This window comes from Oncorhynchus masou, chromosome 28 (genome assembly GCF_036934945.1).
Source record: "Oncorhynchus masou masou isolate Uvic2021 chromosome 28, UVic_Omas_1.1, whole genome shotgun sequence".
Lineage (NCBI taxonomy): Eukaryota > Metazoa > Chordata > Actinopteri > Salmoniformes > Salmonidae > Oncorhynchus > Oncorhynchus masou.
Window position 1 is genome coordinate 30817358 of NC_088239.1, and position 18952 is coordinate 30836309.

The following is an 18952-nucleotide window of genomic DNA, read 5'->3' on the forward strand; positions in this document are numbered from 1 at the left end:
CCTGATTAATTAGTCAATTAGTCAGACTTGATGATTAGTTGACTAATTCAGTTAGGTGTGCCAGTTTAGGGTGAAAACTCAAATGTGAAATGTTTGGGGGGGTACCCTGCCTTAGAGGCTGCATTGGCTTCACTCAGGTCACACAGGGGGGAATGAGCAGCAACTTGGAGATTTCTTTCACTGTGTTGATGTAGAGTGAGCTACTTGCACCTTTAGAGTTTGCATTGGCTTCACTAAGTTCACACAGGGAGGAAGGAGCAGAAAACTTGAGCCTTCCATCCTTGTGATAATGTGTAGTGAGCTACTTGTGCCCTTAGTGCAGGGGTGTCAAACGCATTACATGGGGGGATCTAGTCAACAGTCCTCGGCAACTTGTTCTTGGGGCCTGATTGGTGTCACTTTTGCCCAAGCTAACACACCTGAATCCAATAATCAACTAATCATGTTCTTCGGTATAGAATGCAATTAGTCTAAATCAGCTGTGTTTGCTAGGGATGGGGGGGAGTGTAACACCAATCAGGCCCACGAGGACTGGAATTGCCTAGATTTTTTGTTAACCTTTCAATTAAGCCGCAGACAAGGAGTGGGGAGTTCCTTACTAATTAGTGACCTTCATTTATCAATCAAGGGCGGAGCAAAAACCCGCAGACACTCAGCGGAATGAGTTTGACACCTGTGCCTTAACAGCTGCATTGGCTTCAATCAGGTCACAGAGGGAGGAAGGAGAACACCCTTGCCTATGTGTGCAGGGAGGAAAGAGGTATCAGCCCACGACCGTGCATGTTTCTGTTTGCTGCTTCATCCCCACTGCATGAGGGGTCCTGAGCCCCTCTATTTATCATCCAGCTGTCTGAAGTCAACCTCTACTTGCCTGGTTAGTGTCCCCTTCCCCCAGTCCTGTATCTGGTCCTTTTCTCCCCTGATCCTACCTGATTTTGCTCTAGTCTTCAAGATCCAAGTCTCCAAGGTTAAAGTGACATTTTACCAATTTAAGAACATTTAAAAGGTCAATCAGTGGTACTAAGTATTTCTTGTGCCATTCCAATAATTTTATGAAAGTTTACCATTGTTATGAAGCCTTTTGTTCTCTGCCTCTTTCCTGATTGACATAAAATTGCTTGAGCATTGCTGGGCCTACCCCAAGAGACAGTGTGGAGGTGGATCATCATGTGATTTTGTTTTTGCCATAAAGAGCTCACTAATCCCATAGAGAATGATAGAGGACTCTGGTGCCCAAAAGCCTGTTTTCGCATGGGCACTGCCATTGAGGACTTTCACCATCCTTTTAAGTAGTCAACTGGGTGGGACTTTCCATGGGTTAAGGAAGGATTACATAATTCCATTCAGCTCATCAGGAATCAGCTGGCTGTAAATCTCAAACCTTAGCTTTATACCTGTTCAAATACTCCGTATGGCAATATATACACCTTTTCAGCTTGTTTACCAACTCAGCAACGTAGAAAGAAATGGACTACTTCAAAATGGAGAAGGCCTCAATAGCACTGCTCGTGTGCGGACGCTATAATTGGGGGGGATAAGAGTGCTCTTTCTCAGAGTAAACCAGACCTAAATACTGAATCACCTGGAACATCAGACTGATGAACACTGTCTACAAAGATCTCGTCTCCACCTGCTATACTGTTTTAAGACTGAAGTCAGCTATTTATGACTTATTTTAATAGTAGTTTCCACATTCATTAAGTGGTTATAATGTAACCAATGTCTTGTAGGTCAATGTGCTGTTGTAATATGTGCAGGTGTTTGATGCCACACCTTGTCTCTTTAATGCAAAGGTCAGGCTCCACTCAATGTCCATAGGAACAATTTTAACTATGAAAAGATACGTGTAAAGACATTCTCTTATCTTGTACTGCTGTAACACAAGTCATTATTGTTAACTATTTTAATTAGTAATTATGTTGCCTGTATCCACTCCTCTCTGACAAGACATTTTGGTTCAAACAACTTTATTCACAGTTTAATCAAAACAGGTCATAGATAAAAGGGTATTTTAACCTAAAAAAATACTGTAGAACATGAACAATTACTGGAAATATCACTGACTTTGCTGCCCGCATTCAGTAGCTCTTCAAACCAAAGCCTTTCAAGTTTAAAAGAGCATAAAATAAATGGATGCGTTCGATTGTAGCAGTGGAATATGGGTACAGGTTTTACTACATGATTGAGGTAATCTAAGGGAACATTATGCAGAGTGAATATGGTTATTGATAGACGTGAGTCTTATGAAAGTGATACGTTGTATTGCTCTTTGGCAGTGCCATCTCAATTTCACATCCACAGAAGGTTGTGTGCAGTAGATATTCAATCATTTTTACAGATAAAATTGGATTAGATTATTTTTGCAGTAGATTCAACATAACATATTACGAGGTTCCATTACAAATGCTGCATGTTTCAAAACACAGTGCTATGAAAGTTCAGTTCTCACAGTAACGTCACTGTCGAACATAAAAGCCACACCTCGGAGGAAGCAGTCACAAATGGAAATCAGCTGGATAGACAATCGGATTGGCTCTCATTGTACCACCCTTTAACCAGTGTGGCAGCGTGAGATTGGACCTACACAGTGATGTAATTAACCCCTCCCCTTTAATGATGGTGTTGAACTGTGGACTTAATCATTTCCACTTAGTGATTGCTGGGATCTTCAATAAAAGAAAATGTGCTTGTTAGGGTTAGCTGACCATAAACCAGGCATAGGGTCAATTCTTAAGTCAGGGACCATGATGGAGGATAAAAATCATGGTAAAAGGGAGACAAGAAACCATGAGCATTTCAAAAATGTCCTTCATGGTATGGTTTGGATCCAGCTGATGTGAAACATGCACTTGTCGGGGATATCCTTCCTCTAAATGCGCAAATGGCTCTCTGGGTCAGGCTCTACAAAACATTGAGACAGAGGGAAAAAAACAGATGAAAAGAAAACGAAACGGGGAGGATGTATCGGCCTGCATGGGCTTGTCTTCCATCGGGAGAGCGTTAGACACAGAGAGCTTTGGGGAACCTGAAGACAAGGAGAGACCAAGGTAGTGTCAATCATGTCTCTATCTAGACAAAACACACATGCAACCCCATGCACTGATGAAACTATATGTAAGACAGAGGCCCATTTGTGCACTAGAGTATAAGCCGGTAGTAACTTTACTATAGTAAAACGATCCCACCTGTCCTCGGTGAATCCCTCTATCTCCTCCTCATCATCATTCAGCTCCATGTCCAACTCATTGTCAGGACAACCGCGGCCGTACCCACTCAGGACACTTTGGAAATAAAGCAGAAATATCATGACTCCTTATTCAATCATAGCGGTACATCGTTTTTTTCTGGTTGACAAATTGCTTTTGGAGTTGATCTGTTCAGTCTCCTTCCCTAGCCTTTCATCCTCCTGGTAATGGATTACACTCCCATATCGGCACATCAAGCCCAATCAACTCCTGCTGCGTGTGAGCAATTCATACCAGCAACGTGAGACAGATTTTCTGATTTTATAACAAAGTTGAAGGACCATAGAAACTCATCCACAAGCCACCAACTATTTCATACTGGCTGTAAGAACTAACAAACTCTTGTTTCGTCAAGATCGCATGGAGACAGAGCGAGGTCTGCTCTGGCTGCTCACCTGACGGAGCGACAGGTGAAAAATACAATCCTCTTCAGCCTCTTGTTGTAGAAGAAGTAGTTGAAGGACCAGAGGCTGCCTTCCTCCCCAAAGGGGTCTGAGTCCAGGTCAGGGTTGTAGCTGAGGACAAAGAGGGGACATATAAATATACTTCATATACAGGCAGCAAACAAGAATCAGAACACATACTGTACATGTACCTTCACACACACACACAACACACCTGTATATGTCACATTCCTGCAGGCTAATTTCCTGGTCGATGAAGTTCCACAGCTCTGGCCCCAGGGAGTTGAACTCCACTCCAACTGATGAGTACAGGCTGCCGTTTACTGCATTCGTCACCTGGATTGAGGCACGGTCAACAATCGTTACAACTTCTCATTCTCCTTACAGATGAATAGACCTCTTTGCTGTATGTCGGATTCAGACTTATGCGATTATCACGTGACGTTACCAAATTAAAATCTTGATATCAACCTGGCCAGATTGTACGACTTTCTTCAGGTCTGCAATTGGCTTGCGAGGCTACGTCAGCAGACACAGGCTGTCAACTGCAGCGGTGTATTTCCCCCTGGGCATGTGCCAACACCAGCAGCGAAAGCCTCAGTCTATGCTTATGCGCGAGTGAAGTGAGTTTGAAAAAACAAAGAATAGATCTTAGAAAAAGTTCACATAGAAAACTTTATTTGTCCGAACTCAGAATCAAAATCAGCTCCCCCAAAATAACATGGTCGCTGTGGTAGAATGTTTCATTTTGACTGGAGATTTTGTGCATTCCTCAAAATCCCATCAGGTAGCCTAAACTAGATGATTATTAGGGAAATAAGCATGTAAAAGTTTCTATCAAACTATTATACAAATTTGACTATTCACAATAATCGTATTATTGTGTGCATACTCTGTGCCGGCCATGTTCCTATTGGTCAGTCACCGAGATCGGCTCGTAACACTAGCCACACGACAAAGGCAAAACAAATCTGACACCGAGAACTTTGCCAGAGCCTACGGCTAAAATCGTACGGTCTGCAAAGGCCTTCACAGCAGCGGTGTCAAACTCAATTCCTGAAGGGCCTCCGTTGTACTTGTTTGATCAATTAAGATGATTTATTAGTTAGGTTATAATTAAAAGGTTATTGATAAGTCACTTGGTTGTTGAGGTCTTAATTAGACAAACTGAAAGGTGATAAAAAGGAACCAGCAGACACACGGCCCTCCCAGGAATTGAGCTTGACACATCTATCTTACAGCTTTGTGATATTCCATAAGGCCCTTGTAGAAAATTCACCATCTCCCCCTTATGTGTATGGCTTTGTAGCAATGTGCTCCCGGGACTTGCATGGGGTGATTCAGAGCATCTATATGTGAGCAATTCTGAAATTAGGCTTGAACGGCTGTTTTAATTGAGCTGGTTTAAAGTCATCCCAATGTGGTCTAATCATGAGAGGAACGGAGGTAGCGCTACTGACCCAGTTGAGGCTGGGCTCCCGGCTGAACTCGTGGCCCCGGGCTGCACTGAAGTCGTAGTCGGGCCTGAATGACTCGTTGAGCGTGGTGATGAGATAGAACAATGTCTTCCTGCAACACTTGTCACTCAGAGGGTTCTCACCATCCTCACTGCTCTTCCCTAGTCTGCGCAAAACAATGGAGATGAGTAGAGAGTGGAGTTATTTGGTTGGGAAGTAAAAAAGATTCTCCATTCACGTGCCACAACTGACAGTGCGATACAACACCAGTATCTACAGAGTAGTATTCATTAGTGCACACTGTAGGAAAACAGGTAGTCCCTCCACATTGGTATCGGTTTCATTCCTAGTGATCAGACCTGTGTTATGAAAACATTGTGTGGCTGTGGTACTTACTGGGGTGGGCTCGTGGCGCTGGACTGGGGGGGTGAGAGAGCCTCTAGGACATGTGGTTCCCCTTCCTGGCAGAACTGCTTAAACATGTGCTTGTCATCACCAGCCATCTTGCAGGAGTAGCTCTCAATCCTAAAGAGAGAGACAAAACCCAGAGTTAAACTGTTGGCATTGTATTAAAAGTGGAATTCCATTAATTTACTGACTGCGGGGAACATGGGTATTGTCTCAAACTAATGTCCCGAATTCAATAATGCAAACTGTACAGTATCTCATCTACTGGCCCTCCCACATTGTATGTTTCTTTGTGTTTATTGCTTTGAACAAGTCTTGGTTGTCTGTTTCATTGAGTTCCATTTGAGGGATGTGGATGGAATGGCACTAGGTTGAGGGAGCCGTGCAGGGTCTGGTCATGTTTATTTCCCCCCCAACCGTAGCTATGCAAGAGAAGAGGTTGTGCAACTCAAACTCTGGCTCAGACAGACTGTGGCCCAGTCTAATTATAGGAAGGGGCAAAGGTCAGGTGGGTGGGTGTCACATGACTGGCTAGTTTCCATTAACAGACAAATGGGACTCACCACCTGGATTGAGTAGGTCTTATGTAGCAAAATGTGAAATGGTGTTTACCTTTTTTTACATTGGATCAAAAGTAGAGACTGAGATACAAAATGGTATGTCATATACTGCATTTGAGGTAAGTAATTCTGCCTTGAAAGTTGATCAACTTTGTAAACTCACTTGAGAAAATGGCCTTTGAATGTTTTGGTATCTAGTGAAGAGCTCTGTCTGTCTACACCCATTCCGCATCGATCACACCCTCTAAAGCTTTAGCCCCACCCATCTCGTTTCGCTCTAGGAGCGCACACTTGACACTGTGGCCGATGATTTGTTCACCTCTGGATAACATAAAAACAGTCTAACCAGCTCTACTAGCAACAATTTCATTACATTTTTTTGCAGACATTTACTGACACCGGTCATATTCAATGGGTCTTGTACACATGTTGTTTAACTAGCTAACATTATGTGACAACGAACAAAGTGCCAACAATTCCTAACATTAGGCTCTAACTAGAAAAGCAAACAGCTCTGGGAAACGAATAATAACCTCCGCTAAGGAGCCAGCCAGCTAGCGCTAACAGTACACTTTAGCTTAACCCTTGTGTAAGGGTAAATAAATGACCCGCCACTATATTTAACAGCAGAGAATCCACTAAATAATATTTTCACAACTTGAAATCATGACTTTTCCTAGTGTGACCCCAACATTGGTGATATTTCACTTTTTCTTTTGTTCATATTTCCATGAAAGCTGTACACCACTGGGGTACAAAGATTGTCTTAGGGTCATTTTGACCAGCCAGTTATAAAATAATTTACACACCACAAACACGCACACAGAAATAGACTGTGTGCTACTGATTGAACTCAGACAAAATAAAAACTTTATTGTGCATGTGCAGCATCTCCCCTCCACGAAAAAACAACTCAAGTTCAGACAAAATAAAAACAAAATTAACATTTATTGAAAGCATTGTTTACTAATGGGAATGCAGTCAGAGGCTATAAAAAAGGTTCTCTTTGCTGTAGTCAAATGCACGTTTCAGTGCCCAACAGGTCACAGATCAGATTTTTTTCAGATACCCAGGAGGAACAAGAGAACAATGATTTAGAAGAGGAGGAGGGATCTGAAGAATATGGGAAATAATACAACCCAGAGCACAATGCATCATCTTCAGATGAGGAAGAAATCCCCCAAGCTGAAAGGGACATTTTTGCTGTTCTTTGACAAAAATATAACTTGGTCCTTGTCACCATGACAACTAGGGTAGGATGGCAGCACAAAATGTCTTAAGGATGACCCCAGGGCCCACAAGACATGCAGTTGCCCATGCCCAGGACATCGGCTCAACATTCTAGAAGTTCATCACACCAGCCATCAAAATAAATCCTCCTGGAGATCACAAATTTGAAGAGTTTCTGTAAATATGGAGACAACTGGAAAAGGATGGATGAGATTGACCTGCGTGCCTACATAGGGCTGCTAATCTTAGCCGTTGTGTATAGCTCCCGAGGCGAAGGGCTACATGTAGTCTCCGAGATGCTGCGAGTGGAAGGACGATTTTCCGAACGCTACGATTTGGTAGCAGTGAGTCAAGACGTGCAAGATGAGAGAAACAGGCAGCTAGAAGTGAGGTCTGGGAGAAGTGGGTGGAGCATCTGCCATACCTCTACAACCCGGGGCCTGAAGTAACAGTGGATGAGCAACTGGTTTCATTCAGAGGTACATTTTTATTTTCATATCTGAAATGTGATTTTCACTGTTAATTGTATTATGTATTGCTGGAAAATCATGGATTTGTGATTGTTTTCTGTGACATTGATACTAATTGCTGATAATCTCTTTTGTTCAAAGGTTGCTGTCCTTTACAGAAGTATATGCCCAGCAAGCCAGCAGAGTATGGCATCAAGATATGGGTGGCCTGTGATGCACAATTCAGCTACGCTTGGAAGATGCAAGTCTACACAGGGAAGCTGACCAGTGGAGGCCCGGAGAAGAACCAGGGGATGCGGGTTGTGCTTGATGTGACAGATGGACTGAGGCGGCACAATGTCACGTGTGACAATTTCATCACTTCTTATGAACTCAGCCAGCAGCTCCTGAAGAGGAAGATCACCATGGTTGGCACAGTTAGAAAGAACAAGTCTGAGCTCCACCCTGCACTCCTCAACAAGGGGGAGAGAGACCTTCCCAAAGTTTGCCTTCACCCCCATCACCACTCTAGTTTTTTACCTCCCAAAGAGGAACAAGAATGTGGTCCTCCTGAGCACACTGAACAAAACGGCTGAGATAAGTGATCATGAGGACAGGAAGACCGCTAATCATTCTGGACTACAACTACAACAAAGGAGGGAGGCCTGGACAAGGTGATAGGCATTTACAGCTGCAGGAGGACGACTGCCTGCTGGCCCCTGGTCATCTTCCATAACATCATTGTGTCCTCATAATATGCCTTTGTGGTATGGAACAAGATCAACCCTACCTCTGCCTCTGCAGAGCTTGTGAAAGCTGTTTAGGGGGCTGAATCTTGTCCTGATCCACCTGAGGCTGCAGCAGGCAAGAGGAAGAGATGCCAATTCTACCCCCCAAAGTAGGACTGTAAAACAAATACTATGTGCTGCACATGTGAGAAATACATCTGCAAAGTCCATACACACACACTTGCATACTGTCCTACATGTGCTAATTACGCTAATTACACCTTTTTTTGTATCAATGTGTTTATACACCTTGTGGGTGGGGGCAATGGTTCAAAAACATGGGAGAAGACTATAATTTTGTAGTTTAATTCCTCATTGTTCAGTATAAGAATATCACTATGTTGCCAAAAAAGTTAGAATAATGGTGTCCCTTCAATAAAATGCATTTAAAACTACTTTCTGCATATTTCTGCTACACAAGTGCTATCTCTTGCAAAAATATCTGTTTACACCTATGCAGTACCTTTAACAATAATAATAAACTACTTCAAATCAAATCTTATTTGACACATGGTTAGCAGATGTTAATGCAGCACTGTAGAAACTATTACACTCGACGGAACGACTTGATTAGTGTAGTGTCAACAACGCAGCCACTGCCAGCTAGCCTACTCCAGCAGTACTGTATCATTTCAATCATTTTAGTCAATAAGATTCTTGCTACGTAAGCTTAACTTTCTGAACATTCGAGACGTGTAGTCCACTTGTCATTCCAATCTCCTTTGCATTAGCGTAGCCTCTTCTGTAGCCTGTCAACTATGTGTCTTTCTATCCCTGTTCTCTCCTCTCTGCACAGACCATACAAACGCTCCACACCGCGTGGCCGCGGCCACCCTGATCTGGTGGTCCCAGCGCGCACGACCCACGTGGAGTTCCAGGTCTCCGGTAGCCTCTGGAACTGCCGATCTGCGGCCAACAAGGCAGACTTCATCTCAGCCTGTCCCTCGACTTCTTGGCACTGACGGAAACATGGATCACCACAGATAACACTGCTACTCCTACTGCTCTCTCTTCGTCCGCCCACGTGTTCTCGCACACCCCGAGAGCTCCTGGTCAGCGGGGTGGTGGCACCGGGATCCTCATCTCTCCCAAGTGGTCATTCTCTCTTTCTCATCTGTCTATCGCCTCCTTTGAATTCCATGCTGTCACAGTTACCAGCCCTTTCAAGCTTAACATCCTTATCATTTATCGCCCTCCAGGTTCCCTCGGAGAGTTCATCAATGAGCTTGATGCCTTGATAAGCTCCTTTCCTGAGGACGGCTCACCTCTCACAGTCCTGGGCGACTTAAACCTCCCCACGTCTACCTTTGACTCATTCCTCTCTGCCTCCTTCTTTCCACTCCTCTCCTCTTTTGACCCCCCCCTACTCACAAGGCAGGCAATACGCTCGACCTCATCTTTACTAGATGCTGTTCTTCCACTAACCTCATTGCAACTCCCCTCCAAGTCTCCGACCACTACCTTGTATCCTTTTCCCTCTCGCTCTCATCCAACACTTCCCACACTGCCCCTACTCGGATGGTATCGCGCCGTCCCAACCTTCGCTCTCTCTCCCCCGCTACTCTCTCCTCTTCCATCCTATCATCTCTTCCCTCTGCTCATACCTTCTCCAACCTATCTCCTGATTCTGCCTCCTCAACCCTCCTCTCTTCCCTTTCTGCATCCTTTGACTCTCTATGTCCCCTATCCTCCAGGCCGGCTCGGTCCTCCCCTCCCGCTCCGTGGCTCGACGACTCATTGCGAGCTCACAGAACAGTGCTCCGGGCAGCCGAGCGGAAATGGAGGAAAACTCGCCTCCCTGCGGACCTGGCATCCTTTCACTCCCTCCTCTCTACATTTTCCTCCTCTGTCTCTGCTGCTAAAGCCACTTTCTACCACTCTAAATTCCAAGCATCTGCCTCTAACCCTAGGAAGCTCTTTGCCTCCTTCTCCTCCCTCCTGAATCCTCCCCCCCCCCTCCTCCCTCTCTGCAGATGACTTCGTCAACCATTTTGAAAAGAAGGTCGACGTCAAATGACACCGCTGGTTCTGCTCACACTGCCCTACCCTGTGCTCTGACCTCTTTCTCCCCTCTCCAGATGAAATCTCGCTTCTTGTGACGGCCGGCCGCCCAACAACCTGCCCGCTTGACCCTATCCCCTCCTCTCTTCTCCAGACCATTTCCGGAGACCTTCTCCCTTACCTCACCTCGCTCATCAACTCATCCCTGACCGCTGGCTACGTCCCTTCCGTCTTCAAGAGAGCGAGAGTTGCACCCCTTCTGAAAAAACCTACACTCGACCCCTCCGATGTCAACCACTACAGACCAGTATCCCTTCTTTCTTTTCTCTCCAAAACTCTTGAACGTGCCGTCCTTGGCCAGCTCTCCCGCTATCTCTCTCAGAATGACCTTCTTGATCCAAATCAGTCAGGTTTCAAGACTAGTCATTCAACTGAGACTGCTCTTCTCTGTATCATGGAGGCGCTCCGCACTGCTAAAGCTAACTCTCTCTCCTCTGCTCTCATCCTTCTAGACCTATCGGCTGCCTTCGATACTGTGAACCATCAGATCCTCCTCTCCACCCTCTCCGAGTTGGGCATCTCCGGCGCGGCCCACGCTTGGATTGCGTCCTACCTGACAGGTCGCTCCTACCAGGTGGCGTGGCGAGAATGTCTCCTCGCCACGCGCTCTCACCACTGGGGTCCCCCAGGGCTCTGTTCTAGGCCCTCTCCTATTCTCGCTATACACCAAGTCACTTGGCTCTGTCATAACCTCACATGGTCTCTCCTATCATTGCTATGCAGACGACACACAATTAATCTTCTCCTTTCCCCCTTCTGATGACCAGGTGGCGAATCGCATCTCTGCATGTCTGGCAGACATATCAGTGTGGATGACGGATCACCACCTCAAGCTGAACCTCGACAAGACGGAGCTGCTCCTCCTCCCGGGGAAGGACTGCCCGTTCCATGATCTCGCCATCACGGTTGACAACTCCATTGTGTCCTCCTCCCAGAGCGCTAAGAACCTTGGCGTGATCCTGGACAACACCCTGTCGTTCTCAACTAACATCAAGGCGGTGGCCCGTTCCTGTAGGTTCATGCTCTACAACATCCGCAGAGTACGACCCTGCCTCACACAGGAAGCGGCACAGGTCCTAATCCAGGCACTTGTCATCTCCCATCTGGATTACTGCAACTCGCTGTTGGCTGGGCTCCCCGCCTGTGCCATTAAACCCCTACAACTCATCCAGAACGCCGCAGCCCGTCTGGTGTTCAACCTTCCCAAGTTCTCTCACGTCACCCCGCTCCTCCGCTCTCTCCACTGGCTTCCAGTTGAAGCTCGCATCCGCTACAAGACCATGGTGCTTGCCTACGGAGCTGTGAGGGGAACGGCACCCCAGTACCTCCAGGCTCTGATCAGGCCCTACACCCAAACAAGGGCACTGCGATCATCCACCTCTGGCCTGCTCGCCTCCCTACCACTGAGGAAGTACAGTTCCCGCTCAGCCCAGTCAAAACTGTTCGCTGCTCTGGCCCCCCAATGGTGGAACAAACTCCCTCACGACGCCAGGACAGCGGAGTCAATCACCACCTTCCGGAGACACCTGAAACCCCACCTCTTCAAGGAATACCTAGGATAGGATAAAGTAATCCTTCTCACCCCCCCCCCTTAAATGATTTAGATGCACTATTGTAAAGTGGCTGTTCCACTGGATGTCAGAAGGTGAATTCACCAATTTGTAAGTCGCTCTGGATAAGAGCGTCTGCTAAATGACTTAAATGTAATGTAAATGTTAATGCGAGTGTAGCGAAATGCTTGTGCTAGTTCCCGACAATGCAGTAATAACCAACGAGTAACCTAACCTAACAATTCCAAAACTACTACCTTATACACACACAAGTGTAAAGGGATAAAGAATATGTACATAAAGATATGAATGAGTGATGGTACAGAACGGCATAGGCAAGATGCAGTAGATGGTATCGAGTACAGTATATACATATGAGATGAATAATGTAGGGTATATAAACAGTGGTATAGTTTAAAGTGGCTAGTGATACATGTATTACATAAAGATGCAGTAGATGATATAGAGTACAGTATATACATATGAGATGAGTAATGTAGGGTATGTAAACATTATATTAAGTAGCATTGTTTAAAGTGGCTAGTGATATTTTTACATCAATTTCCATTATTAAAGTGGCTGGAGTTGAGTCAGTATGTTGGCAGCAGCCACTCAATGTTAGTGGTGGCTGTTTAACAGTCTGATGGCCTTGAGATAGAGACTGAAAAACAGCTTCTCTGTCCCAGCTTTGAATCACCTGTACTGACCTCGCCTTCTGGATGATAGCCGGGTGAACAGGCAGTGGCTCGGGTGGTTGTTGTCCTTGATGATCTTTATGGCCTTCCTGTAACATCGGGTGGTGTAGGTGTCCTGGAGGGCAGGTAGTTTGCCCCCGGTGATGCGTTGTGCAGACCTCACTACCCTCCGGAGAGCCTTAAGGTGGGTGTGGGCGGAGCAGTTGCCGTACCAGGCGGTGATACAGCCCGACAGGATGCTCTCAATTATGCATCTGTAGAAGTTTGAGTGCTTTTGGTGACAAGCCGAATTTCTTCAGCCTCCTGAGGTTGAAGAGGCGCTGCTGTGCCCACTGGGCACTTCAATCACTTCAATTTTTAAAATACTTTTTCTCTCTCCAATTTCATGGTATCCAATTGATAGTTATAGTCTTGTCCCATCGCTGCAACTCCCGTACGGACTCGGGAGAGGCGAAGGTCGAGAGCCGTGCATCCTCCAAAACACGACCCGGCCAAGCCGCACTGCTTCTTGACACAATTCCAGCTTAACCCAGAAGCTAGCTGCACCGTGTCAGAAGAAACATCGTACACCTGGCAACTGTGTCAGTGTGCTAGCGCCTGCCCCGCCACAGGAGTCGCTAGAGCGCAACGGGACAAGGAAATCACGGCCTGCCAAACCCTCTCCTAACCCGGACGATGCTGGGCCAATTGTGCGCCGCCTCATGGGTCTCCCAGTCACTGTCAGCTGTGACACAGCCTGGGATCGAACCCGGGTCTGTAGTGATGCCTCAAGCACTGCCTTAAGACAGCTGTACCACTTGATTTTGATTTTAACAAACAATTGGTCCCCCCCAAAAAATGCAGATTTCAAAATCCCGATGTGGCCCTCAAGCCAAAAAGTTTGCCCACCCCTGCTATATAGGATAATTGCTTGTGTGTGTGTGTAGGCCTATTTGTAACAGACTTTCTGGTTAAATAAAACATTTTATCCAGAAACAGTCATTCTATGGAAAACTATGATAGAATGTGAACCTCAAACATGTGACTGCATGCTCTGTTTTGTATCATTATGGGTCCAGTTGAATATTTCTGAATAATTGCAGACTTTGGCTTGTAATTGGGGTGGAAAGAAGTCAGCCTCAGAGTCAAATTGTGCCAGCTTGGCCTCTGCTGCCATCATGGGCCATACTAATCCAGTAAGCAGCAGGCTAAACACCATCAGTGCCCAGCTGTGAGTGTGTGTATGCTCCATACCACTCTCCATTACAGTATAAAAATAGCCACAAAGGCCTGTTAGAGGACACCCTGTCCCGGGTCAGACCCCCATGGGTCAGAACCATGAAAGGAGTCACCTGCACCGTTCCGACTGGTTCCACAACCTACAGTCCTTTGTAAAATCCCTGCTCCTACTGTTACCTCAATGCCTGCTGCAGTTGAGTTCATCTACCCCCATTGCGTAACAACACTCATCCACCATCCTAAGGAATCAATACTTTTTGTGAGAGATTACACCTCCTTAGCAAAATAGTCCGTATTACCAGTAATCACTACAGATTAGGGCTCAATTCCTAAACCCCAATATTGCCTCATCTGGTCCTGCTCAGGTACCTTTTAGGTAGCCTACACCACATCTTTAGCACAGAGACACACCTCTGTGGGAGTTCAGTTGACCATATTATTTTGACAGTTTGTTGTTTACCTCTGTGTTTACATATGCAGTGTCCTTAGCTTTGACTTTACCCTTCGTAGGCTGTATGGTGTTGTTGACGCTCCCAGAGAGCCTCAAAGTGTTAATCTTGCCTTTTTAAAATACAGCCTATTAACCCAATAAGAAATACACCCCCGAAGAGAGGCACAGAATGCATGCACCATCCACAGAGGAGGTAGGGTGAGAGGTGTGTTATGGTCCATGAACAGCTGATCCTGTAGTAGTAGCAGCCTACAGTTCCATCTGTCACCTTGCACTTGCGGTTCACACACAGGCCTACTAAAGGACAGCACATTTAGTAACTGTTTGGACACCTACTCATTGAAGAGTTTATTTATTTGTACTATTTTCTACATTGTAGAATATATTAGTAAAGACAAACTATGAAATAACATGGAATTATGTAGTAACCAAGTGTTAAAATATATATATTTTATATCCGTCAAAGTAGCTACCCTTCACCTTGATGACAGCTTTGCACATTCTTGGCATTATCTCAACCCGCTTCAATCAAATGTATTTATGAAGCCCTAAAAAGTGCTACACAGGAACAACAGGGTTGCCTAAAGCCCAAACAGCAAGCAATGCAGAAGCACAGTGGCTCGGACAAACTCCTTAGATAAGGCAGGATCCTAGGAAGAAACCTAAAAAGGAACCAGTCTCAGAGGTGTCCAGTCCTCTTCTGGCTGTGCCAGGTGGAGATAACACTACATGGCCAAGATATTCAAACCTTCATAGATGACCCACAGGGTCAAATAATAATAGTCACATTGGTTGTAGAGGGTGCAACAGGTCGCTTTCATAGCATCACCTGGAATACTTTTCCAACAGTCTTGAAGGAGTTCCCAAATACGTTGAGTATTTGTTGGCTGCTTTTCCTTCACTCTGCGGTACAACTCATCCCGAACCATCTCAATTGGGTTGAGGTCGGGTGATTGGGGAGGCCAAGTCATCTGAAGCAGCACTCCATCACTCTCGTTATTGGTCAAATAGCCCTTACACAGCCTTGAGGTTTATTGGGTCATTGTCCAATTGAAAAACAAATGATAGCGGGACAAAGGGCAAACCAGATGGGATCGCGTATTGCTGCAGAATGCTGTGGTAGCCATGCTGGTTAAGTGTGCCTTGAATTCTACATAAATCGCAGACCGTGTCATCAGACCAAAGGACAGATTTTCACCAGTCTATTGTCCATTGCCCGTGTTTCTTGGCCCATCAAGTCTCTTTTTCTTTAGTAGTGGTTTCTTTGCAGCAATTTTACCACGAAGGTCTGATTCACACAGTTGATGTTGAGATGTGTCTGTTACTTGAACTCTGAAGCATTGATTTGGGCCGCAATTTCTGAGGCTGGTAACTAATGAACTTATCCTTTGAAGCAGCGGTGACTCTGGGTCTTCCTTTCCTGTGGCGGTCATGAGAACCGGTTTCTTCACAGCGCTTGATGGTTTTTGTGACTGCACTTGAAGAAACTTTAAAAGTCATTTACATTTTCCATATTTATTGACCTTCATGTCTTAAAGTAATGATGGACTGTCGTTTCTCTTTGCTTATTTGAGCTGTTCTTGCCATAATATGGACTTGGTCATTTACCAAATAGGGCTATCTTCTGTATACCAACCTCTTATCTTGCCACAACTGATTGTCTCAAACGCATTTAGGAAAGAAATTCCACAAATTAACTTAAGGCACACATGTTAATTGAAATGCATTCCCGGTGACTACCTTATGAAGCTGGTTGAGAGAATGGCAAGTGTGCAAAGCTGTCATCAAGGCAAAGGGTGGCTACTTTGAAGAATCTCAAATATAACATATTTTGATTTGTTTAACACTTTTTTGGTTACTACATGATTCCATGTGTGTTATTTCATAGTTTTGATGTCTTCACTATTATTCTACAATGTAGAAAATAGTAAAAAAGAAACAAAAACCCTTGAATGAGTAGGTGCGTCCAAACTTTTGAATGGTACTGTATGTGTTCGTCATGCAACAGTAAAGCGGGCATTACAAAACACTTTGTGATAAGTGATTAGATATGAGGTAATTCTATTGACTGATGATGCTGGTCTAGTGCTGTTATGGTAATTACCTTCCAAGGATGCGAGACTCTCCCGTTTCAACACAGAGTTGAGAGCTCAGAGCTTCAAAACTGCTGTTTTCTAACAGTTTCATTGCTGCCTGTGAGAGGAAAGGGAAATGTTAAAATAGACAGTCCATCAGCCATTTAAGAATACTTTTTCACGGCTTCCTTAGTGGGAAAACGGGGTGTATGAAATAAATGTTATCCCTATGGTGTAGTTATTAATCTACTTGACAGGGGCAGGTTGAGCAAATTAGCCCAGTGGAGTAGGTTTTCAGCAATATGTGAATGCAACCTGCTCTCAGAGTATTTTGTATTATTCTGTAAGTAAATCCGAGATACGAAAAGTAACATTTTACTAAATGGAGTAAGGTATGTATTAGTTTGCAGTGGTGTAAAGTACTTGAGTAAAAATACTTTAAAGTACTACTGAAGTAGTTTTTTTTTGATATCTTTACTATTCATATTTTTTTAATGTTTTAATTTACTTCACTACATTCCTGAAAAAAATATACTTTTTACTCCATACATTTTCCCTGACACCCAAAAGTACTTATAGTATTTTGAATGCTTAGCAGGACAGGAAAATGGTCTAATTCACACACTTAAAAGAGAAAATCCCTGGTCATCCCTACTGCATCTGATCTGGAAAACTTAAACACAAATGCTTTGTTTGTAAATTAAGTCTGGGTGTTGGAGTGTGCCCCTGGCTATCCATAAATGTAAAAAATGGTTTTGAAATGATTTGTACTTTTACTTTTGATACGCAAGTATATTTAAGACCCAAACTTAGTTTTACTTTTACTCAAGTAGGATTTTACTGGGTGACTTTCACTTTAGTCATTGTCTATTAAGGCATCTTTACTTTTACTCAAGGATGACAATTGGGTACTTTTTCCACCACTGTCAGTTTGTGGAACCCATCACCCATTTCATATGATATGAATTACAATTCGTATTATGTCACGAATTTGCAAAATATGTTACGCATTTGCAATACATACATAATACAAATTCTAGCTAGGTGGTTAAATGTTAGCTAAAATTGCTAAGTAATTTTAAAGTGGCTAAAAAGGTAGTATGTTGCTAAAGTTGTCTGTGATGAGATTGGAATTTACAACCTGTGTTGCTAGACGTTCGCATTATGTCAACCCATCCACCCTGACCAAACACCCTACTTAAGTATCCTCCATCTCTCATGTAACTATAACCAAACTTAACATACATACATACATACATCTGTCTAGCTGACCCATCCCCCACTAAACCTCTGCTTGCTAGGTAGTTGGCTACAGTAGCTATCTAATCTACACATTTCACATAAACGTTCTTCTTACCAAAGATAACGTCGACGCTCTTTGAAATGTCTTTACCAATTTCACTTATGTTTCTCTTTGCGGGCGGGGACGAGCAACAGATTTGTTGTTGTTATGCAAGTTAGCTAGCAAGCACTGACTGTCAGAGCAGTTAGTTCCTAAACTTCAGCAATTTTAAAAGATATTCGTACGAGATTGATTTATCGTTAAAGTTTTTATCGAAAAACTTCTTACGCCGATTAAATTAGACGACATCAAATCCAAAGAACCCCTGAATCCGTCTGACTTGGATTGCAGCGGCATCCCTTTGACAGATTTACGTTGACCGAGATACGCTAACGTTAGCTTGCTTGCTACAGTTTCTGTCAGATCAAGTCGCCTTTTCGAATCGACTTGATCCCTTGCACCGCTTCTGTTTACTTCGCAAAGTCTCTGTGTAATTTTTGAGGAGCAATACTGATCATTTGAAGGCAAACCACACAACAGTGTCGACGAAAACGTAATAAATCCACTGTATTTAACCCCCGCCCACTGTAAACCATGAAATACATTTTCATTGTCAAAGACCACACCTACTTATTTTGAGTGTCGCTTTGTAGTGCTCTGAATGGCTGACTGACATGTCCTTATAAACCACTGATGGTTATGATTGGTCAAAATGGTGTGTCGTTTAATAATTCTAGATTGACAGGCGACGTACGCCCTGTTGGAAGTCAAAGGCATCAATTCTTCCGACAACAAAAGCTGAGTGGCGACCCTTAACTGCATGATAACAATGCCTAAAACGAGTTGATTCATAGTCGATTTCTGTGCAGTATTTGTCTGTTGTAGCAAGGCAGGAATGACAACAAGGGAATTTTTTTTTTTTTACAGATTACCTGCAATCATGAAACACCAAGTAAATAAGACTCAATAACTGTCAGAAAAGCGAAGAAACTGCAAGACCTGAACCCACACAGCTTGTAGTATAGGGTCAGCTCCGATCATTTCATCACTGGTAAGGGACAGATCGCAATTTATTCGGG

At 44.3% G+C, this 18952-nt stretch overlaps 1 protein-coding gene across 2 annotated transcripts; it reads right to left on the bottom strand.

Annotated features, from left to right (window-relative positions):
- Positions 1-1950: 1950 nt before the first annotated feature.
- On the bottom strand, positions 1951-18461 carry maf1b (MAF1 homolog, negative regulator of RNA polymerase III b). 2 transcript variants are annotated; one of them, XM_064941904.1, is made up of 8 exons: positions 17949-18461; positions 16621-16709; positions 5503-5631; positions 5110-5272; positions 3864-3985; positions 3641-3760; positions 3186-3281; positions 1951-2901 (listed from the first exon to the last, which is right to left on the bottom strand). In XM_064941904.1, the coding sequence occupies exons 2-8, from the start codon at positions 16701-16703 to the stop codon at positions 2895-2897; spliced, it is 720 nt and encodes a 239-aa protein (XP_064797976.1). In that variant the 5' UTR covers positions 16704-16709; positions 17949-18461; the 3' UTR covers positions 1951-2894. The 2 variants fall into 2 exon arrangements, with proteins under 2 accessions (XP_064797976.1, XP_064797975.1); XM_064941903.1 differs by having other exon boundaries at positions 1951-3025.
- Between the last annotated feature and the right edge of the window lie 491 nt (positions 18462-18952).